Source organism: Atheta coriaria, unplaced genomic scaffold, assembly GCF_025399875.1.
Source record: "Atheta coriaria isolate IRGN ID8LTWV9N9 unplaced genomic scaffold, Caltech_Dcor_3.1 hic_scaffold_9_pilon, whole genome shotgun sequence".
Taxonomy (NCBI): domain Eukaryota; kingdom Metazoa; phylum Arthropoda; class Insecta; order Coleoptera; family Staphylinidae; genus Dalotia; species Dalotia coriaria.
In genome coordinates this window covers 2267205-2289308 of record NW_027045451.1, presented here as the reverse complement: position 1 = coordinate 2289308, position 22104 = coordinate 2267205, and the positions used below count along the sequence as shown (strand labels likewise).

At 38.9% G+C, this 22104-nt stretch overlaps 1 protein-coding gene and 1 long non-coding RNA gene across 6 annotated transcripts in view; one reads left to right on the top strand and one right to left on the bottom strand.

Moving 5' to 3' along the window:
- Positions 1 to 22104, bottom strand: part of LOC135798957 (uncharacterized) — a 112870-nt gene that overhangs the window by 40264 nt on the left and 50502 nt on the right. The window contains exons 4-5 of the long non-coding RNA XR_010549820.1: positions 21254 to 21279; positions 15179 to 15204 (exon numbers count right to left, since the gene is read on the bottom strand). This is a non-coding gene — a long non-coding RNA (uncharacterized lncRNA). The remainder of the gene's footprint in view (positions 1 to 15178; positions 15205 to 21253; positions 21280 to 22104) is intronic.
- side-VII (sidestep VII) overlaps positions 2325 to 22104 on the top strand; it is a 111979-nt gene continuing 92199 nt past the window's right edge. For all 5 annotated transcript variants that reach the window (XM_065311957.1, XM_065311955.1, XM_065311956.1 and 2 more), the window contains exon 1: positions 2325 to 2846. In XM_065311957.1, coding sequence (XP_065168029.1) covers positions 2729 to 2846 — 118 coding nt within the window. In that variant the 5' untranslated portion in view covers positions 2325 to 2728. The remainder of the gene's footprint in view (positions 2847 to 22104) is intronic.

The window sequence follows — 22104 nt, the reverse complement described above, 5'->3', positions numbered from 1 at the left end:
GCGCGCGTTTTTCCAACGTAATTGTGACGACAAATTAATATATCACATAAAATATTCATACGCATTCCGTGTTTGTTTTCGGCTTTCGGTTTATGTTTGTGATAATGTTTGCCCTGGCGCTCTGCAACGCGCATCGCCAACCCACACCCCTGAGTGCCGCCTCGTTGTTACCCCATCAACGCGCGCGGACTGTGACTGGAGCGATTCATCATAAAAATGCCAACGTTTGCATAAACACATATCGCGCGCTGTGGGTGTGTGCACATAAAATAAAATATTTGCAAACACATATTTCTCGCGCAAACCCGGTGTGACCGAAAGTTTTCCTCGAGTTCCAAATTTTTCTGACCTTGGCGACGTGTTTGCACACGCACCCTGTGATTTTGTGAGTGTATATAATATTTTACCAACATAATAATGAATAATGAGAAGTGAATTACTCACAATTATGAAAAGAGCGGGCCAGCGCACCTGCGAATAATTAGAAACGCTTTGTAAACGTTGAAATTTCTTCTTTATTTCAGCGCTACGGCGCCTGCCATGTTGTTAGCACCTGTTATCAAGCGTGTAGGTGTGCGGGTGTATGTTATGCAAGGAAAATCGTCTTCTTGTTTAACAAATTAGCAACGACGAGGCCAGTATTTTATGCTTTTAGCGGCGAGCAAAGTACTGCGCACTAAAAATAGAAAATTGCCTTTTTTCGACGTTTGGCGTAGAAAACATACGTAGAAAATATCATTATCATAAAATAATCATGGAATAATAAAGTGTGATGACTAGAAACGTCATAATTCCACAAAGTACAGTTTATGTTTGTCAGTCGACAAGTTTCGCTGATTGCCGACACGGTTCGACGGCGGTGGTAGCAAAGAAAGCGTAATTCAAGTATGGGTCTATTTCATTTACGCGGTGCGGTGGATTCGGCGGCGGTGTTAATTTTCCCCAACATTTTCCAGTAAATTTCCTTCGAATGGCCGCGACGCCGTGAAGCATCGCGGCGGGCGCCCGGCCACCGCCACTCAGCAGCTCCGCTCCACCGATTCTTCGCGGCGCGCTGTTTCCTGCTGTTCATGCCGGCTTGCTCATACTTTTTGAATCCGACACCCTACAATGGGCCACGCGCGCTGCCCCCCAACCTAGGCGTGCAACAAGCAAGCGGCGGCGTGCGACCGTTTCGCGTTGCGACTCACCACACAGTCAACGCCGACACTACTGCGCGACGGCATAGTTATGGCCCGCGGTGCCGGGGAGACGAAATGAGTGGTTGCCGCCGCCGCCGCCGCCGCATTCTCGTGCGCCCTCTCGTTTGTCCATAAATCTAACGTTTCATATTTACAACCCACTTCTCTTTCTTCTCGACAAGCCCAAAACTACGGTGCTACCGTTGCGACGACAACAAGGACCATGCTTTATAAGGACGAAGGAGATACTTCACGTTCATTATTACATGTACTGTTGGGTCCTTCTGCTTTATATCTGATACGTTTCCTCGTGTCTTGCCCGAGCATCATGTGTTTTTTTAGGACTCTTTCTTGAACTGATCATTTATCTTGTGTGTTTCGGTTTTTTCGCTCGACGAAAATGTACCATTAAGGCAAGTTTTATAAATCATTGATCAATATGCAGTGATATAAATCGAAAGTTAAAGATATTTAGTAATTTATTTGTATCTCTGAATTATTTAGCTTAATTTTATGTCTATTTTATTTAGATTGTAGTACAAAAGTTAAACAATGAAATAAAGGCCAGTACGGTTTCATTAGGAATTTAAATTTAGTATTTTTGGTAATTTAGCAGATAATTTATAACATAAAAAGTTTTGTTTTCTCATCGACCTTGATGTAACCTTTCTCAACAAGAAAAATCAACACGAAATTTTTCATTTCATGCTGTCGGGAATTAAATAAAAGCAATAATATTATTGTAGGCTTATCCATTCTCTGAACACAAAGCAATTATTTAGTATAGCGCATTTAGTAAAATGAGCCCGGTGCGTCTGTTATTTTAGCAACTAATAGATACAAATGTTTCAAACGATGCGTGGGATAGATTTGACATAAGCAATTAGTTATATTGCAATAACACGAACAATACTATCGACGCAATAAACGGTCATCGTCATCAAAGTTATTTCGCGCCGCATACACCGGCTGGGTGCGTATTCGCAAGTTGGCTTCTCGCCGCGTGCGTGCGGGATACAGGTACGGAGGAGAGTCGAGTGTGCGCGCTGGGAGCGTCACGACGCCACCGCCGCCGCCGCGGCTGCCGCGTGAGAGAGGGGGGTCGAAGCCCGGAAAAGCGCCAGTACCAAGGGTGGTGTGTTAGGGGCGCCATCCTAATCGATGTCCATAATAACCAGCGATACGAAAATCACGTCGTACGTTCGGTCGTACTCTTCGCGATCTCGCGGTGTGTTTGTGCGCGCTCACCGAATTCGTTTTCGAACATGCGACACAAAATATGATGACGATAAGTGTAAAACGCAAAGTTAATAGTTCATAAACTAAATAAATAACTTAATAACAATTTCGTCGGATTCGTCAGTGTTCATGCATAAAATTTTATTTTCGCAGAAAAAAATGTGTGTCTAGGTTTTTGTGCGTTCGTTGTGACACATTTTATTATTGTGTCAATGTAGTCAATTTTCTACAAAATAACAATATGAAGAAAGTTTTATCCTAACGTGTGTACAACTGTTTTTTGCGTCCTGCGCGCGGCAAAAGGAAAAATGATGCTCAACAAAGTTCGATCTATTGACATGTTTCCAACGTGCTGGATTTGCGTGGTGTTATTATCCTGTGTAATCCTTTGCGTGGATTTAGTGTCAGCGGCCAATTTAAAAGACGGTGAGTGTCACCTTTTTTCTATGGAATTTGCACCCGAAGATGAATAGCTGTTGATTCTTAATTTTTCATTGCGACGCGAAATCCGGTAGCAAAACAAAAAATAAATCAGTGACAGTTTGTTTTTGGTGCCACCGCCACCACCTCGCCAGAGCGCTATGTAGAAGCTCGGCGGCGGCGATGCCGGTCGGAACACAAAAAATGCATATAAATCGTCGCAAATCAAGTGTAAAATTTGGAATAAATTACGAGCGGGGATATAAATCACTTGCGTCGGCATTTTTCCATATAACTTTCGCTGTTCGGATATACTGCGAGCCCTAGCTACGAGTTTGAAAAATAATATACTAAAATGCAATGCGGGGCGTTAGTTTTCAAACTTGAAAAACTTTACAATATTTTTTTAAACAACAAAAAACGCTTTTACAAAATTCAAATAAAATTTAATTTAATAATGATTAAATTATTATTCATCAGAATATGAATAATTTAAATAGCACTTTCAGAACGCAATCAAAAATTAATTACAATTGTTTATGAATTAAAATAAACTATTATACTTAGTAGCATTGGTTAAAATTACACCACAAATTGCTAATTAAATTTTCAACAGAAATTAACTTATTTAGTTTTTGAGCGCATTTTAACTACTGTTACTCGTTGAAATTTGTAAGTTAAAAGCGTTGCGGAAACTTATAACCGTCTCTAAAATAGTTTATGTTCATTGGTTCATGTAAAACTTATTATAATCGTGTACTACCTGCGCGTTGGCTTTTTGTAACATAAGAAAAAAATTCAGAATTTCACAATCGTAATTTTTGCAATTCCCGGAGCGTTTTCCCACGGCGCTGTGCTCTGCTGTGCGCACATACAGTGTGTATTACAAGCGTGTCTCACACTTTACAAGAATAGTCGACAAATCTCGTCCGCGTGAGGACGCGAGGCGCCGAAAATGAAGTTCGCAGAGCGCACAGTGGCTGAAAAATGGCACCCGCCGGCGCTTTTTTTTGCTTTCTCTGCAGCTGTCTACCTTTTTAACTTTATATATTTTTGTTCTCGTGCGGAGGGCCTTTAAAAATTATTTATTCATTCAGGAAGTACGCGACCGCTTGCTTCCAGCGCGCGGCGTTTTCACGATTTTTTACTTCGAGTGCGAGCCGCATTTTCGTGGACCGACGAGCGCGGTTTCGGTTACAGTTACATAAACACACTCGAAGAACACAGCGCCCGCCGCAAATCCTCAAGTGCAACAGCACAAGCACCTGAAAAATGCAGTAATTAGTATGCATTTTGCTGTAATTGTTTTTTGTTGCGAAAGTGTGGCGCGGCCGGTGCGAGGATTAGTCGTAGAAATAGTATTATAGTGGTGTGGTGTGGTCCTCGAGCAAAACGCTAAGTAATTTGTCCACGCGAATTCATTAGCGAGACTTTCGTGCGCACACGGTGTGGTGGTGCTGTTGCCAACCAGCAGCGGTACGGATTTAAACATCACTTTGTTTCCAGCAGTAATGAATTCCATTTGGATTTACAAAACACCGGCAGCCGCGGACGGCGACTGTTGGAGAAATGCTTCATTTTTATCTGTGCGATGCACTATTTGCATAAAAATGTTGCAGCATCATATTTATTATGCAACAATTTACTCGTCGCATTAAATAGTCTTAAATATTCATTATTAGACATTTATTGTGCATTTGAATGAATGCAAATTCGCAAAATTTTTATTCCAAAGGTAAAAATTGTAATATTTTGCGTTTTCCTTGGTAATTAAAAAGGAAAATTAATATGTTTGATCATGTGATGAAACTATGCAAGTAATACGCAGTTATGTTGGTTTATCACTCGTGAATTGTACTCTGGTGTGCGAATCCAAAGTGGCGGAAGTACGTGTGGTCGGCTTTTGAGTAAAATCTATAGTTCGGAGGCAAACACATTAGATGCGAGCGCGAGCGCGCGGGACGATATTCACGCACAATTTATTACTTATAAGGTTAGGTCAGATCAGATTTAGATAATTCCCATTTGCAGATAATCACGACCTCCGGTTCGCCGGTGCGCGTGCGACTCTTGGAAGAACACCCTTTCCATCTGACTATTACTATTGCCATCACTATAAACGACGCCCGAAAACGACCTATTCGCTATTATTGTGTGATACTTAACAATTTCCGCCGGCAATAATAGGCAAATCTAAGAGAAAAGCTATAATGGAATCAAGCTACGTACGCGCATTAGCCAAAGATTAAAATGGCCCAAAACTATTACTCACTTAATGTGGCGTTTGAGATTACACTGTTTGACCACAGAGTGGCGAGGTGCGCACAGCCCACATTTTGAATTATTCGATGAAAATTTCTTTATTTTACCACAAGCGACATATAATCTTCCATAAAACGCTTAACCTCTGCTACCGGCCAGTGTAGAACTGACAGTGCTACTTTGGTAGCAAACTGCAAATGCTGACAGTGCTGTAAAAACTAACTGGTAACGAAAGAAATAGGAGCGCGGAGGGCGCACACGAAACGTCGATTTCAGGACGAATGTGCTGTAGCGCCCCGACAAACCCACGAATGCGCTGCGAGCTTGTTGGGAGCGAAGAAAATTGATGAGAGAACAAACCGCATTGCCGCTACCGCTGTAAGCGCAACCCCGAGTTGAAAACATTTAGCTTTTCGACATTTTTCATCAGAGAAAAAAGCGCGCGCGCACAAACGAAAAGAGTCGAGACAAAGTCGCTAATTGCAAATACTTCTTCTTGCTTTAATTTAATAAGTTTTTATCGCATCGATCCAATGCCACAACGCCGAAAGTACCTGCAGAGATGTGTTTCACACAAAAAAATTGTTTAAAAGATTACAGCGCGCCTGTGCGTTTTTTTGCGAAAACTCAAGTCCGGGATAAGCTTATAGTTAATGCCAGCGGAACTTTTTAGCAACCCTAATTTAACCCTAATTAAATTCTATACGCACCGGTGATTCTAATTTCTTTTACAATGCTGTTAACACAGATTACGTGCGCGCGAGGCGGGGAAAAATCGCAATCGCCGTCGATATAGGTAGAAGCGGAGCGAGCGCAAACCAGGAAATAGGGCGGGGGCTGAATAAATGTGAGGATAATTGATGGAAATTGGCGTCCACCGGCGGCGATCGTCCGTACACGAAATCACTTAGATCGAATCCAATTGAATAACAATTTTTGCTGCAGCAATTTTCCGTCGACACACAGAGAGGAAAAAAAAAGATTAACTGAACATGAGCGATCGGACGATGAACTGTTTGTGCAGTGTGGGTCGTCTCTTTTTTGTCGAGACAGTTAAAAACCAATTTTGACACACACTTTACCCTTCGAGTGGATAAAATGAACACCCGCACTTCTTTGTGTGCTGGACGCGCCGCTGACCGCTCGAGATTTTTTTCCCCGGTCCTCTGCGCTCGTCGTATCTACGCACTCTTTACCGGTTTTACTATAGGTGATTGACACATCAATAAAAACCAACATCCGATGACGCGCAGATAACAAGTGTCTGACCGCCATTTCAGACGTCTCTATGTGTCACGAGCATTAAAGCCCCTCTTCCCGATGGCGCACGGTATTTTTAGCGATGCGCTACGTCCGAGAGTGATATTTGTATAGGGCTAGCCGGAAAAATACACGTCGGGGTGGAAATTTGGGCAAAAAAGACGAAGAGCACGCCGACGAGAACACTGTGCGCATAGATTGATGGTGTCCATTTCGGCGGGTTTGGCCCTTTCGCGCCTTTCCTGATAGTCTCATATTTTCATGTCGCGCCGATGTGCTTTTATCCGATGCGTCCCGCGACGAGGGAGCGGATTCCTCCGGAGAGCTTGCATAAGTTAAAGAAGAGTGGAATATCACTGAAAGCAGATCATGCATGAATTACGAATTTTATCGTTTCAATTTTTTCCCCGACGAGTTTTCCCCAAAGTGTCGAAAAAATAGTTTCGAAAACCATGTTCAATTTAAATTCGACGAAAAAAATGCTTCCATTCGAGATTTTTTGATTTTTTAATTAAACACACAACGGGTGCACGTAATTGCGCCAATATATCGTAGCAAAAAATAAAAAGTAAAAACTAAACGGCGGTAAATTATAAATGTAGCTTGTTTGGAAAATGAGAGAGTTGCATCGAAATCAGGTACAACACACAACTAGATCTCGCTAAAATATAGAAAACTTTTAGATAACTCGTACCGAATAAACTTTCCCCAGCGCTCTCTACTGTATTTTTAATGGCCAGGCAAAAGTTTTCGATTTATGTTAACGTTAGCCCACCCGCACAAGGGCTATGCGTGTGGCGCGACGTTTTTACGCGCGTCGGCAGAAAAGTGCAAATCAAAGAAATCGCTAAACGTGTCAAAAAGTAGAAAGTTTGTCGAAGGTTTTGACGAAAATGTTAAAGTGTGACGCCTGAGCAACAACGGAAACGCAATCCGGCGAAGAAATACACGAAAACTGTTTCTCTCGTAATCGAATTACGGAAGGAAGAGTAAAAAATATATACCGAGGAGAAAAAAACACGCGCAAAAATGATACGCTTCCAGAACGATGGCGATGATTGAAAGGCAAAAACAAAAACGTTGCGAGACTAAAAGCATCAAAGTATTAAAACATGAGATAAGTTTTGATTAAAAAGTTTCGCGCTGACTTCTTCCAATAAAAGCGAAAGTAAATGTTATTTAATCATAAAATAATATATGAACGCGAGCGTTATTTATACGAAAATCGTATTTAAAGCTTGGCGCTGAACTTTTACATTTTATTCAATGAATTTATTCGGAAATTGAAAACTCATAATTTAATTTCAATTTTATTCACTCATCCACACAACAATTACACGCTGTAATTTCATTTATTTTAATTTCCAATACTTGTGAAATAACTGACGCGTGTTAATAACTAAAAAAGAACTTTATGAATACTGCCAATCATCTCATTATAAATTTGCGCCCGAAAAGAATTTCATTTCATTTGTGCTTAAATTTGATTTTCTCTTCGTTTTGAATAATATACAATATAAATGCACAAAATGTTCCCGACTACTATTCATACAAGTTAATTTATGCGGCATCAACTGAGCATTTTAAATTAATTAATTCGGTTAGCGCTTGCCGCATAAAACGAAGAACAAAACGATTAATGTTTCCAAATATCAATTAATAGTATAGCGAAGTAATTAATTTAAATCAGCTCACTACGCTCGCATTGCGTAATTACCAATGAATATAAACGACGAATTAATTACATTTGCCCGGTGCGTCTGCACGCAAAATACATTCCTCGATGTGGCTTATTACTTTAATCATACTTTTTAGGCGTCCGACGGGGCTAAAAACTGCATCCGACCGAATTGAAAACGCGCGCGCGCCTATCTTCAACCGCGCTGCGCTGATTTCGCATTTTCATTAAACAATAGCGGCGGCAGCGCAGTCTCACATTCAAAATTAATGATCTAAAAGTTTCCAGCGCTCGTCATTACAATACCTGCCGGCCTCCACAACCCACACCGCATCCCCATATTGGGCAAAACTAATGAATTAAAAACGCCGCCGAATTGAATCGCACGTTCAGCAACATGTACATTGTACGTGCCTCCATTATTAGTCGCTGTGAATTCGCATGGAAAACGCCCGACAATGTTATAATCTATTATATATTGGCATTCAGGCATTATTTAAGCCATATTATATGAATAATTCAATTACTGTCAAATTTCAATTACTAACTATTCATTCCTATTCATTAATTAAACCAGAAAATAAAAATTAAGCTTCATTAAGTAGATAGGAAAACAATAGTTTCTATTTGATTAAAATTAGTCGAGTTAAGTGATGGTGCGTTTAGTCCTAATTCAATATGTGTCATTCTGATGAAAGCCGGACTTGGGAAGGGAAGTGGACATCGAAATGCGGCCAAAGACTGACATCGGTTACATCGGTTTCGTAGTTTGGATAATCTGGGAAGTGTGTGATGCCCATTTTAAGAACTTCGCCCGCTGCCAGTTTGTCTAGAAATGCAATCTCGCACTTCCCCGAACACAAACGTACAATATTGCTGAGGCTATCAAGTGGCCTTACTTCCCCTCACATAGTTGCAAAGCAAACTACATGCAATTCCCTGCGTGCTCGCCGAAGAGAATTTTTTTTCTCTCTGTTGGAATGTGAGCATCTTGTCGACTTGATATTCACCCCTGAAGTTGCTCACATTTTTTAGAGATAATAATACCTACTAGTAAGTTAACTGCATTTTTTGTTTTGCTTACAACATGCAATAAAAGTTACTGCACTGCAATGCTGCAAGCAATTTTGTTGCATTTTCCAACCAATGAGACGTTTCTAACGGGTGCGGACTTGTGGACTTTACAAATATCTTCAGTTATTCATGAAGTCAACTGTGCGAGAGTGTAGCGTCCTTATTTAGCTCGCGCGTATTCAAATATTAATGTTCTGTGGTTTAACGGTGCGGCTGAGGAACAGCACACACTTCATCCCCTAGCGAAAACATTTCGTATGTTTCGGCATTTCGAGACGGCAGGATTTCTTACCGCCTCAGCTTACGTCTCGGACCGCGGGACCTTTTTGGATAATCCCCGCAAATATGCTCGCATGGCGGAGATGTGGCAGAGGTGTGCGCCCGGCAAAGGGCGCGCACATAAAGCGGGGCGGAGCGCGCTCAATCCGTCATGTCTTTATTTTAAAGGGATCGTCCCGTAACTCGAAACTCGGCGAACTTTGCGTTGAGGACTAGTTGAGTCCTGCGGAGAAGTACTGCAGAACTAATTAAGAGCCTGTTTGAGCGGCCAGCGGTGCCGAGCATGGTTTTGCAGGAGCGGCGCGTCGCGAAGATATGCGGCACAACAGAAACTCAGCGTTTGTGTGGGAGCCTGAGGAGGTGGAGGCGTAGGTTTGGTCGGGCTCCGGACCGGAATCTCAAGTAATCCCATTAATGAGAAGAACCGCGTCGTCCAGTTTTGGAAACGACGTTCTTGTGCGCAAACCTAGTCGCGTCAGGCGTGCGAAGGTTTTCTGAGGAGAAAATCGCCCGCTGAGCGGAAAGCACGCCGAGAGAAAAAAATGTTTCGTCTCTTTGCATGTTTAATCTTGTCGCACGGTGTCGTCCTGCTTGCTTTTTTGTGTATATCAAAGGAAATAACTTTCCTCTTTACGGCAGCCCGGAAACTTTTTCACTTTAAAATTTTTACTTAACTATAAATGAAAATAATATATACGGTCATAAATATTGCATCGTGAATTTTGATTGCTGCGCAAATTAGAATTAACAAATTTGCATTTCGAAAGAAAAAAAGGGCCGCTGCGTTTTATTTATCAACAAATCCGAAAAGCAAACATTCACGATGAGTGTTTACAAACACGGTTTTTTAATGCGCTGTATTATGACCTGAAGTGAAAATGTTTGGTCTGTGAAATTCAACCCTCAAGCGCACGCGAATATTTGGCTTTGTTTCCTGAAAGCCGGGCGCAGAAAACACTTCGGCGCCGGTTTCGTGTTGCGCGACATTGTTATCACAACTAAAAGAGTATGCGCAGATTCTTGACCCGTGTCCATCGACGCCCTCGCATTCCGCCCGGTGAAGGTGTGCGCGGAAGAGGGTTGCCGCAACGAGAGACACGACAATCCACTTAAACCCCTCAGGTGCGGCGCGAATGTGTGTACATACAAGCGTATCGATTAATCAAACTTTAATTGATCCCCCGTTGACTGAGAATGTGTACACTTATGGTATGCGCTGGTTGACGGCCCTCACACCCCTCATGAAACCCTTCATCGGAGTTATAAGGCATTCATGATTGCGACCACACTACAGGGGCGTAGTTTAGTTAAGTTATACGAGTACCAGTTAACCGGATTAATTAAAATGTAAAGTTACGTTTGTTTTGGGAAAATTGTTAGTTTATATAAATAACAATGTCCATTATTTATTTTAGTCTTGTAAGGCAGGTAATTTACGTGGCAATTACTTAAGCATTAGGTGTCTGCGTTGTTCAGGCAAACAATCATTAATCTCGTAAATTGTAAGGCTTCGGCGAGGTGTTAACTGCGAAAACGATGGCGCCCTTTGCGCAAAATTAAATGCATGACTTGTGTGTGTGTGTGTTCGCGAGTGCGTTAATTAATTAAGGCATTTACCAAAAAGGTATCACCCGGTGCAGGCGCAATCTCTCACGTTTTCATTTAAAATGCTGCCCCGACGACAAAAGTAACGCTGACACGAACACAACAACCGCCGGGCCAAAAAAACGCAAACAACAAACAACAAGACAGCAGACAACACAGGACACAGAAATAAGCAAAAACATTCGTATATCCACAAAACTATTATTACTTTGATGTTGATTCGTTACACAGTTCCGCAGAGCGCTAAAAGCAAAACGACAGCGGCAAAATGAAAACGCTTTGGAAATAAAGGGACGCCGAATGCACGAAGAATTGAAAAGAAAAGCAGGTCTTTGAACGCTCGGTGAACGTTCTCCACGGGCGAGAGGAGCAACGTGACAATAGACGCAGACACGTCCTTTTGTACGCCAGCGAGCTTTCGACCGTGTGGCTCAACCCCCGGCGTGCACACCATCCTGCGGGTCTTCCAAACACCGATTATATATATAGCTATATTGCAATTGTGAAATACGCGACGCGCTGATTTCAAACCGCCCAGAAAAATCGCATCCGGTAAATGCATTTCTCGTTTGTTACCGACCGATTGGACCCTTCCAGATGCTGGAATTATGTTCGCTACCCACGAACCGCCGCCGCCGGTGGATATATTAGTTATTAACGACCCGCGTTAATAATAAATCATTTTCACTTTCGAACGCGAAGACAAACAACGCCCGAACAAACCTTGAATGAACCCTTTTGTACCCGCCGCTCGAAACTTATCCGAAAACCACTGACAGTTCTCCTCCGAAATTTAAAGCCCTATATTAAAAAATACAACCTCCATCACCATTGAACACACAGCGCGAATAATGAAAAAATAAAGTAATAAAATCCTGGTTTACATTACGACACCATTTTTTTATTATTAATTTCATGATGCTGTGCAGAAGTTGTGAAGAACACTTTGGAAGTGCAGCGCGCACTTGTGCCCTGAAATGAGGCTGCAAACGGTCGGAATCTTTATATTTGATCCCAGCTACAAGGCAGGAGGCGTTCAAATGGAAGCTGAAGCAACAACAGCGCGCCAGCGGGTAGAAAAAGGCGAGCAAAAATGGAAAAATAAACGACTGCCATCCGAGCTGGCAGGGGCTAATGGATCGCGTCTAGTAAGTGTAGGTTATTTGTTGCACCCGAATGCTGGCGATATAATGATTGCTTGAATCTATTAGCAAAAATACCATCAATGGGATTTGCAATTGAAGGAAACATTTCGATTTTTAGAATAAGAAAATAAAAATAAGCCAGTGATGCAAACAAACAGAAATGTCGGAAATGCGTGTTATTTTAGTATATTTGCGGAATAGTACGCGCCGGAGGTCGGAATCGGACGTTTTCCAATAAGTTCGCTTATAATTCCAAACGCGCTTGCTCTTCATTTACCGGTGGCAGCACGCTGGTGAGAAATATGAAAGAGCGAAACATCAGGCGGTGGCCCTTACATAAACTGCACAAGAATGCAGTGAGAAATTGCTGCTGCAAGAGCGGAACATAAAGCCCGGAATAGCGATGCGGTTTGTTCAAGTAGAAATTTCGAAAAGAAGAAATAAAAAACTTTTTTCAAATTTATCAGACCAAGTATAGACATACTGCACGTCGTTTAAGATGTCGTACTCGCAGCAACGAATTAAAATGAATGATTTATTCTGCACTCGGCGCACAAATTTGCGATTTTACGACAAGCAACACGACTTTCCAGGCATTTTTTTTCGCTCACCGCATGTCCAGTCTGCTCTATTATCCATGCACCATTACAAAAGTACCGTGGCAATAAAGTGACATTGGCGCAAAATTTCGCCCGGGAATCTTTGACAATAATAGAAAAGCAAGCTTTCCGAAGTGCGCTAGCGCGTATTGGCACACAATATCCCGGCGAGCTGTGCGCAAACTTGATCCCTGGAATAAACTATGCATGCATCCCATAGGAGTAGTACACCTGACATAAATGTTCATGTTGCCGGAGCGATTGTCATTAAAAATTCAATGGCGGCGGCGGCGGCGGCGCATAAACCGGTCGAACATTTTTCCAAGCGCCCGTGGCCCCCTCCTCGACCGCCCCCCGCGCCGAACGTGAGGTGTTACACGCTCACGGAATATATTGTTGCGTTTGCATGCGCGCCCGAATAAAATAAAGAAACGGGCGAATAACAAAAAATATTGTCCATTTAAATGACGAATGGTGTTGTGCTTTACGGCATGAATAAACTTTATTGTGCACGGGCGGTAACTCGGTTATGCAGCTTGGAATTTCGACAGATTGGCTTTTTGCGCCAACGTTTTTGCATTAAATATATGACGCAACACAAAAAACGCACGATATAAATTAGATTTTTAAATACTACGCGCATAAAATCGTAGAAAACTTAATTTTGAATAAATGTAGGTCATCAACAGGAAAACGTCACATATTCTACCTGAAATTAAGTCTTACCTTCCGACCGTCGTCGGTCTTATTAAATTCTTGTCAGAGTTTAACTCAAAGTTAGACACAGTATTACGAATTTGTGCCATTTGAAAGTACCTGCGTTCGTATTATACCAAGAGCAAATTAAAGTTAAACTTTGATAGATTACTTAAAATATCATCAACTTTTATTTATAAACTTTATAGCTTCAAAATTTAATAATATTTATATATTTTTTTAATTTTCTGCAGTCAAAATAAAATGTAAACATTTAAAAAGTACTTGTTTACCATACCCTCATAAAGTATCATTTTAATAATGAGTAGAACACTCAAAAATGCTGCGTCTTTGTTTAAACGGCGTTTGCTGCTGTTATGAGAGCCTTTGTTTGAAATTAGCTTTCCGTACCATTTGATCATAATCATACTCGCGAATAAAACAGGGAGTAAAACATGCCAACCTCCGCCGCCCCCCCCGCACAAGAAACTTTTTTCCTCCTTCTGCGTTTTTTTTTCCGTATTAATTTCTTTCCGTTTTTACTGATGTAGTATCATCATCAAAGCGCAGTCTGATCTTTAATAGCTTTTCTTTGCTCTCTCTGGATATATGTGCGCGGAAGATAGCAAATGGACCATTATTTTAAATTACACCCCGATATTCATTCTTTAAGACACTCTCGCTTTGCGCTGTGCGCAGTAGATAGGTATGCGCACACACACAGCGGGCAGTAAAAACGAGATAAAACTTGGGTGAGCATAAGTTGATACTTCCTCTCGTTGGCATTCCACCAGTCTACCACCACCCTTTCGCGGTTCAAAATCTGCTTGCCAATCAAAATTTTATTACTTAATTTAAATTGTGGTTGTTTGGAAATTTTTAATTGCTTTTAATAGGCATGGAATAGAAAAACAAAATTTTTAGCTGTCGGGCAAGACCGAGTATAACTGGGTAAAAGGAAAGATGCCCATTGACGTCACCGACCAAACCAAACTTTTTAGCTAAAATACAAGTTCTTAACAACTAAAGCAACTATATCCCCAATTATTATCCATTGTCATCATGCTCATTATACGATATTTAAATAGGAGCAGATGATGCACAGGTAGGTACTTAATTAAACAATTAGTAGCACGCTTGATATCCGATAGACATTTCTAATAACTTAATCCCAGCATCCCTATTAGTTCTGGTCTAACGTCGTGCGCCTGCCGCTGGCGCGCTGGAAGTGAGGAGTAAATGGTTGTATAGCCTTTAGATAGCTCATGTATAGTTAAGTTGAACGTCTGCGAAGATCGGCTGTAATCCGAAGATGTGCCATTCGATGTGCCGCCGCGGCCTCGGCGCAGACCTCTCATTACTCAAGAACCGCATATGGGATTATAGTGCCGCCGTTAGCCGCCGCCTCGCGGATGAGGTAAGCGCGCGCCGGCAGCCGGGAGCATTATTTAACGTCGAGCACCCCCAGTTACATCTGTCAGCACGGCTCTTAGTGGAAACTTTTACGATGATGTATTGTGCGCGCGGGCGGAAGCGAAACAACAATTCAATACGACGAATATGCCTCGAAACGTCGAACAACTTGCCTAATGTATTATCAAAATTTGTTTCGACGCGTTTCACGCAAATATCTGCGCCGGAAATTGCGCGCAGACAGCGCACATGTTTGTCAACAACTTTTTACGCAATAAATAAATAAAATATTACATTTTGATGTTAGAACTTTAAAAAAAAACTTACATTGGAAGCATAATGGATGACTTCGCCTGAAACATAAAATAAATCATTGTTAATATTTATAGATTATGCGTAATTAGTGAATAAAATACACAACAAGTTACAGCATTATTTTTAAAATAATACAAAAATATTTCATACAATTGAATTGTGTTATAATTAACAATCAACACAAAATAAACAATCTGTGCTGTTTAATTAAAAATTACTTACACGAGCCTGATGGATCTTTCTGAATGATGAGAATCAACCGACACTAAACACAACGCCAAATGAAGAATGTTATCAAATTCACTATCACGTGACTTGTAATATATGTACATAACAAACGCGACCAAAAACCGGCATTTCCGAACATTAAAGAAATTACTATAGTCGCAAAGTACAAATAAATAGTCGATTGATCTTCATGTAGGTATAACACAAATCTAGAATATTGAAGTCCGAATAAACGATATAAGTCTCTCCAAACACGATTGGATTAACCAGCGACCGGCACGAAACTGACTGCAATCCACTGATAGTGCATGCCGAAATTGCGTATACAACGACGGAACAGTATATGATAAGAAAGCAAAAGGTGCGCAAAGACGGCGCGTCGAAGGCACGCGACCTTGTGCGCGAATTTGCAATAAGCACATTACCTGTGATCTAAACTAAACTAGACTTCACTGCATGCAGCAAGTTGATGCGGCGCTAGGAGACAGCGCGCGGGACACATGCGTTAAAAACGTTGTTTACACCGAATCGCAGATAACAGCATTGTATACAAAACTATTCTTGTGCTCACGTTTGTCGATAAATATAAAAATATGCCGTATAACTCGATTTTATGATTTTTAATACATCCTAGTGTCATCAATGAATATGACAGATACTAGCTTCACAATTTTAAACGCAAATCTGAGATGAAATATTAATTCTCGAATATCTCGTAAACTAAAAGTGATAACGAGGATCTGATTGCAGCGTCTTAATGTACGAACTATTTTCTATCAGATAGGATAGTTAAAACGGAAATCTGAGAGATGAAATTTTAATTCTTAAGAAAAAATTGCCAAGGGGGGGGTGTTGATACTTTTTTTCGACGATTTTCAAAAATTAATATCTCTTAAACTAAAAGCAATAGCAACCAACGAATTGCTGATTATGAAAGATTGGAAAATTCTCTATCAGATAAAAATATAAACTAATTATATTTCCCAGAGTAAAAGGTCGAAAAACGCGACTAAAAGTGCCAAAAAGTGACATTTTGCAATTTTTGCCCATTTTCTTCAATCGCGAATATCTCGTAAACTAAAAGAGATAAATAGGATCTGATCGCAGCGTCTTAATCTACGGACTATTCTCTATCAGATAGGATAGTTAAAACGGAAATCTGAGAGATGAAATTTTATTTCTTAAGAAAAAATTGCCAAGGGGGGGGTGTTGATACTTTTTTTCGACGATTTTCAAAATTTAATATCTCTTAAACTAAAAGCAATAGCAACCAACGAATTGATGATTATGAAAGATAAGAAAATTCTCTATCAGATAAAAATATAAACTAATTATATTTCCCAGAGTAAAAGGTCGAAAACGCGACTAAAAGTGCCAAAAGTAACATTTTGCAATTTTTGCCCATTTTCTTCAATCGCGAATATCTCGTAAACTAAAAGAGATAACGAGGATCTGGTCGCAGCGTCTTAATGTACGAACTATTCTCTATCAGATAGGATAGTTAAAACGGAAATCTGAGAGATGAAATTTTATTTCTTAAGAAAAATTGCCAAGGGGGTGTTGATACTTTTTTTCGACGATTTTCAAAAATTAATATCTCTTAAACTAAAAGCAATAGCAACCAACGAATTGCTGATTATGAAAGATTGGAAAATTCTCTATCAGATAAAAATATAAACTAATTATATTTCCCAGAGTAAAAGGTTGAAAAACGCGACTAAAAGTGCCAAAAAGTGACATTTTGCAATTTTTGCCCATTTTCTTCAATCGCGAATATCTCGTAAACTAAAAGAGATAAATAGGATCTGATCGCAGCGTCTTAATCTACGGACTATTCTCTATCAGATAGGATAGTTAAAACGGAAATCTGAGAGATGAGATTTTATTTCTTAAGAAAAAATTGCCAAGGGGGGGGGGTGTTGATACTTTTTTTCGACGATTTTCAAAATTTAATATCTCTTAAACTAAAAGCAATAGCAACCAACGAATTGATGATTATGAAAGATAAGAAAATTCTCTATCAGATAAAAATATAAACTAATTATATTTCCCAGAGTAAAAGGTCGAAAAACGCGACTAAAAGTGCCAAAAAGTGACATTTTGCAATTTTTGCCCATTTTCTTCAATCGCGAATATCTCGTAAACTAAAAGAGATAACGAGGATCTGGTCGCAGCGTCTTAATGTACGAACTATTCTCTATCAGATAGGATAGTTAAAACGGAAATCTGAGAGATGAAATTTTATTTCTTAAGAAAAAATTGCCAAGGGGGGGGTGTTGATACTCTTTTTCGACGATTTTCAAAAATTAATATCTCTTAAACTAAAAGCAATAGCAACCAACGAATTGCTGATTATGAAAGATTGGAAAATTCTCTATCAGATAAAAATATAAACTAATTATATTTCCCAGAGTAAAAGGTCGAAAAACGCGACTAAAAGTGCCAAAAAGTGACATTTTGCAATTTTTGCCCATTTTCTTCAATCGCGAATATCTCGTAAACTAAAAGAGATAAATAGGATCTGATCGCAGCGTCTTAATCTACGGACTATTCTCTATCAGATAGGATCGTTAAAACGGAAATCTGAGAGATAAAATTTTCATTCTTAAGAAAAAATTGCCAAGGGGGGGTGCTTGATACTTTTTTTCGACGATTTTCAAAAATTAATATCTCTTAAACTAAAAGCAATAGCAACCAACGAATTGCTGATTATGAAAGATTGGAAAATTCTCTATCAGATAAAAATATAAACTAATTATATTTCCCAGAGTGAAAGGTCGAAAAACGCGACTAAAAGTGCCAAAAAGTGACATTTTGCAATTTTTGCCCATTTTCTTCAATCGCGAATATCTCGTAAACTAAAAGAGATAAATAGGATCTGATCGCAGCGTCTTAATCTACGGACTATTCTCTATCAGATAGGATAGTTAAAACGGAAATCTGAGAGATGAAATTTTATTTCTTAAGAAAAAATTGCCAAGGGGGGGGTGTTGATACTTTTTTTCGACGATTTTCAAAATTTAATATCTCTTAAACTAAAAGCAATAGCAACCAACGAATTGATGATTATGAAAGATAAGAAAATTCTCTATCAGATAAAAATATAAACTAATTATATTTCCCAGAGTAAAAGGTCGAAAAACGCGACTAAAAGTGCCAAAAAGTAACATTTTGCAATTTTTGCCCATTTTCTTCAATCGCGAATATCTCGTAAACTAAAAGAGATAACGAGGATCTGGTCGCAGCGTCTTAATGTACGAACTATTCTCTATCAGATAGGATAGTTAAAACGGAAATCTGAGAGATGAAATTTTATTTCTTAAGAAAAAATTGCCAAGGGGGGGGTGTTGATACTTTTTTTCGACGATTTTCAAAAATTAATATCTCTTAAACTAAAAGCAATAGCAACCAACGAATTGCTGATTATGAAAGATTGGAAAATTCTCTATCAGATAAAAATATAAACTAATTATATTTCCCAGAGTAAAAGGTCGAAAAACGCGACTAAAAGTGCCAAAAAGTGACATTTTGCAATTTTTGCCCATTTTCTTCAATCGCGAATATCTCGTAAACTAAAAGAGATAAATAGGATCTGATCGCAGCGTCTTAATCTACGGACTATTCTCTATCAGATAGGATCGTTAAAACGGAAATCTGAGAGATAAAATTTTCATTCTTAAGAAAAAATTGCCAAGGGGGGGTGCTTGATACTTTTTTTCGACGATTTTCAAAATTTAATATCTCTTAAACTAAAAGCAATAGCAACCAACGAATTGATGATTATGAAAGATAAGAAAATTCTCTATCAGATAAAAATATAAACTAATTATATTTCCCAGAGTAAAAGGTCGAAAAACGCGACTAAAAGTGCCAAAAAGTGACATTTTGCAATTTTTGCCCATTTTCTTCAATCGCGAATATCTCGTAAACTAAAAGAGATAACGAGGATCTGGTCGCAGCGTCTTAATGTACGAACTATTCTCTATCAGATAGGATAGTTAAAACGGAAATCTGAGAGATGAAATTTTATTTCTTAAGAAAAATTGCCAAGGGGGTGTTGATACTTTTTCGACGATTTTCAAAATTAATATCTCTTAAACTAAAAGCAATAGCAACCAACGAATTGCTGATTATGAAAGATTGGAAAATTCTCTATCAGATAAAAATATAAACTAATTATATTTCCCAGAGTAAAAGGTCGAAAAACGCGACTAAAAGTGCCAAAAAGTGACATTTTGCAATTTTTGCCCATTTTCTTCAATCGCGAATATCTCGTAAACTAAAAGAGATAACGAGGATCTGGTCGCAGCGTCTTAATGTACGAACTATTCTCTATCAGATAGGATAGTTAAAACGGAAATCTGAGAGATGAAATTTTATTTCTTAAGAAAAATTGCCAAGGGGTGTTGATACTCTTTTCGACGATTTTCAAAATTAATATCTCTTAAACTAAAAGCAATAGCAACCAACGAATTGCTGATTATGAAAGATTGGAAAATTCTCTATCAGATAAAAATATAAACTAATTATATTTCCCAGAGTAAAAGGTCGAAAAACGCGACTAAAAGTGCCAAAAAGTGACATTTTGCAATTTTTGCCCATTTTCTTCAATCGCGAATATCTCGTAAACTAAAAGAGATAAATAGGATCTGATCGCAGCGTCTTAATCTACGGACTATTCTCTATCAGATAGGATCGTTAAAACGGAAATCTGAGAGATAAAATTTTCATTCTTAAGAAAAAATTGCCAAGGGGGGGTGCTTGATACTTTTTTTCGACGATTTTCAAAAATTAATATCTCTTAAACTAAAAGCAATAGCAACCAACGAATTGCTGATTATGAAAGATTGGAAAATTCTCTATCAGATAAAAATATAAACTAATTATATTTCCCAGAGTAAAAGGTCGAAAAACGCGACTAAAAGTGCCAAAAAGTGACATTTTGCAATTTTTGCCCATTTTCTTCAATCGCGAATATCTCGTAAACTAAAAGAGATAACGAGGATCTGGTCGCAGCGTCTTAATGTACGAACTATTCTCTATCAGATAGGATAGTTAAAACGGATATCTGAGAGATGAAATTTTATTTCTTAAGAAAAAATTGCCAAGGGGGGGGCAATTGTTGATACTTTTTTTCGACGATTTTCAAAAATTAATATCTCTTAAACTAAAAGCAATAGCAACCAACGAATTGCTGATTATGAAAGATTGGAAAATTCTCTATCAGATAAAAATATAAACTAATTATATTTCCCAGAGTAAAAGGTCGAAAAACGCGACTAACAGTGCCAAAAAGTGACATTTTGCAATTTTTGCCCATTTTCTTCAATCGCGAATATCTCGTAAACTAAAAGAGATAAATAGGATCTGATCGCAGCGTCTTAATCTACGGACTATTCTCTATCAGATATGATAGTTAAAACGGAAATCTGTGAGATAAAATTTTAATTCTTAAGAAAAAATTGCCAAGGGGGGTGCTTGACACTTTTTTCAACGATTTTTGATAATTAATATCTTTTAAACTAAATGCGATAGCAACCAACGAATTGCTGATTATGAAAGATTGGAAAATTCTCTATCAGAAAAAATATAAAATAATTATATTTCCAACAGTAAAAAGTAAAAAAACGCGACTAAAAGTAGTAAAAAGTGACATTTTCCAATTTTTGCCCATTTTATTCAATCGCGAATATCTTCCAAACTAAAAGAGATAGCAACCAGAAAATTGTAGATTATGAAAGATTGTAAAATTTCACTGGAAATTGCGCACAAACACCTTACATGTTTGTCAACAACTTTTTACGCAATTGATAAATAAAATTTTAAATTTTAATGTTGTAACTTAAAAATGACACTTACATTAGAAGCATAATGGATGACTTCACCTGAAACATAAAATAAATCATTGTTAATATTTATCGATTATGCGTAATTAGTGAATAAAATATGTACCAGCACTTAAATATTTTCAGTCAGAGCCATTTAGCATTCCCTAGGAGACATATAAAATATGACTCGTTTCACTATTAAATAACAATCTAGATGTGTTGATAAAACAAACATAATGAGTACAAATACTCGCGCGCGCGCCAGCTACATTTGCGGAGGCAAAATAATGATAAATAACATAAAACTGCTAATGCATTATACCGCTGTGCACACATACCTACACACATTCTCATTGTGGCGGTGTTAACCGCACACTGCGAAAACACTCGCGCGCTGATGTATGAATAGAAAATTTACAATCCAGTTTAATCCGGCTGTTTTTCTCTTCGGTAAGCAATGATGTTATCACCATGCGGGCATCTAGTCTCTTGCGTGCACTTTCACAACGTGCAATGTTCACATCTCATCCGTCGCGCTGATTTTTTTTGTTGTTTCAGTTATTGTGTGCATTGCGTTGCATTATTTCAGCTGGAAATACGCAGTGGAAATATACTGTTTAGATCAGGTAGCTGGATAGTTTTAAATATGTAAATCCAGCGCATTAAAAAATAATAAAGCAAACATGATGTTGGTTGTTTTTTTCTCTACATAATTTCAGCGTTGATGATCTATCAGTGCATTGCACTCATTTATTTAGTCACGTGTAACGGCGCTTGTTTCAGACAGGTGAATTTATAGAATATGCTTTATGCGAGAGGCCATTTTGGTCAGTTGTATAAAAATCGTAAACATTGAGCAAATGTTTAACCCCGTCGAGTTGC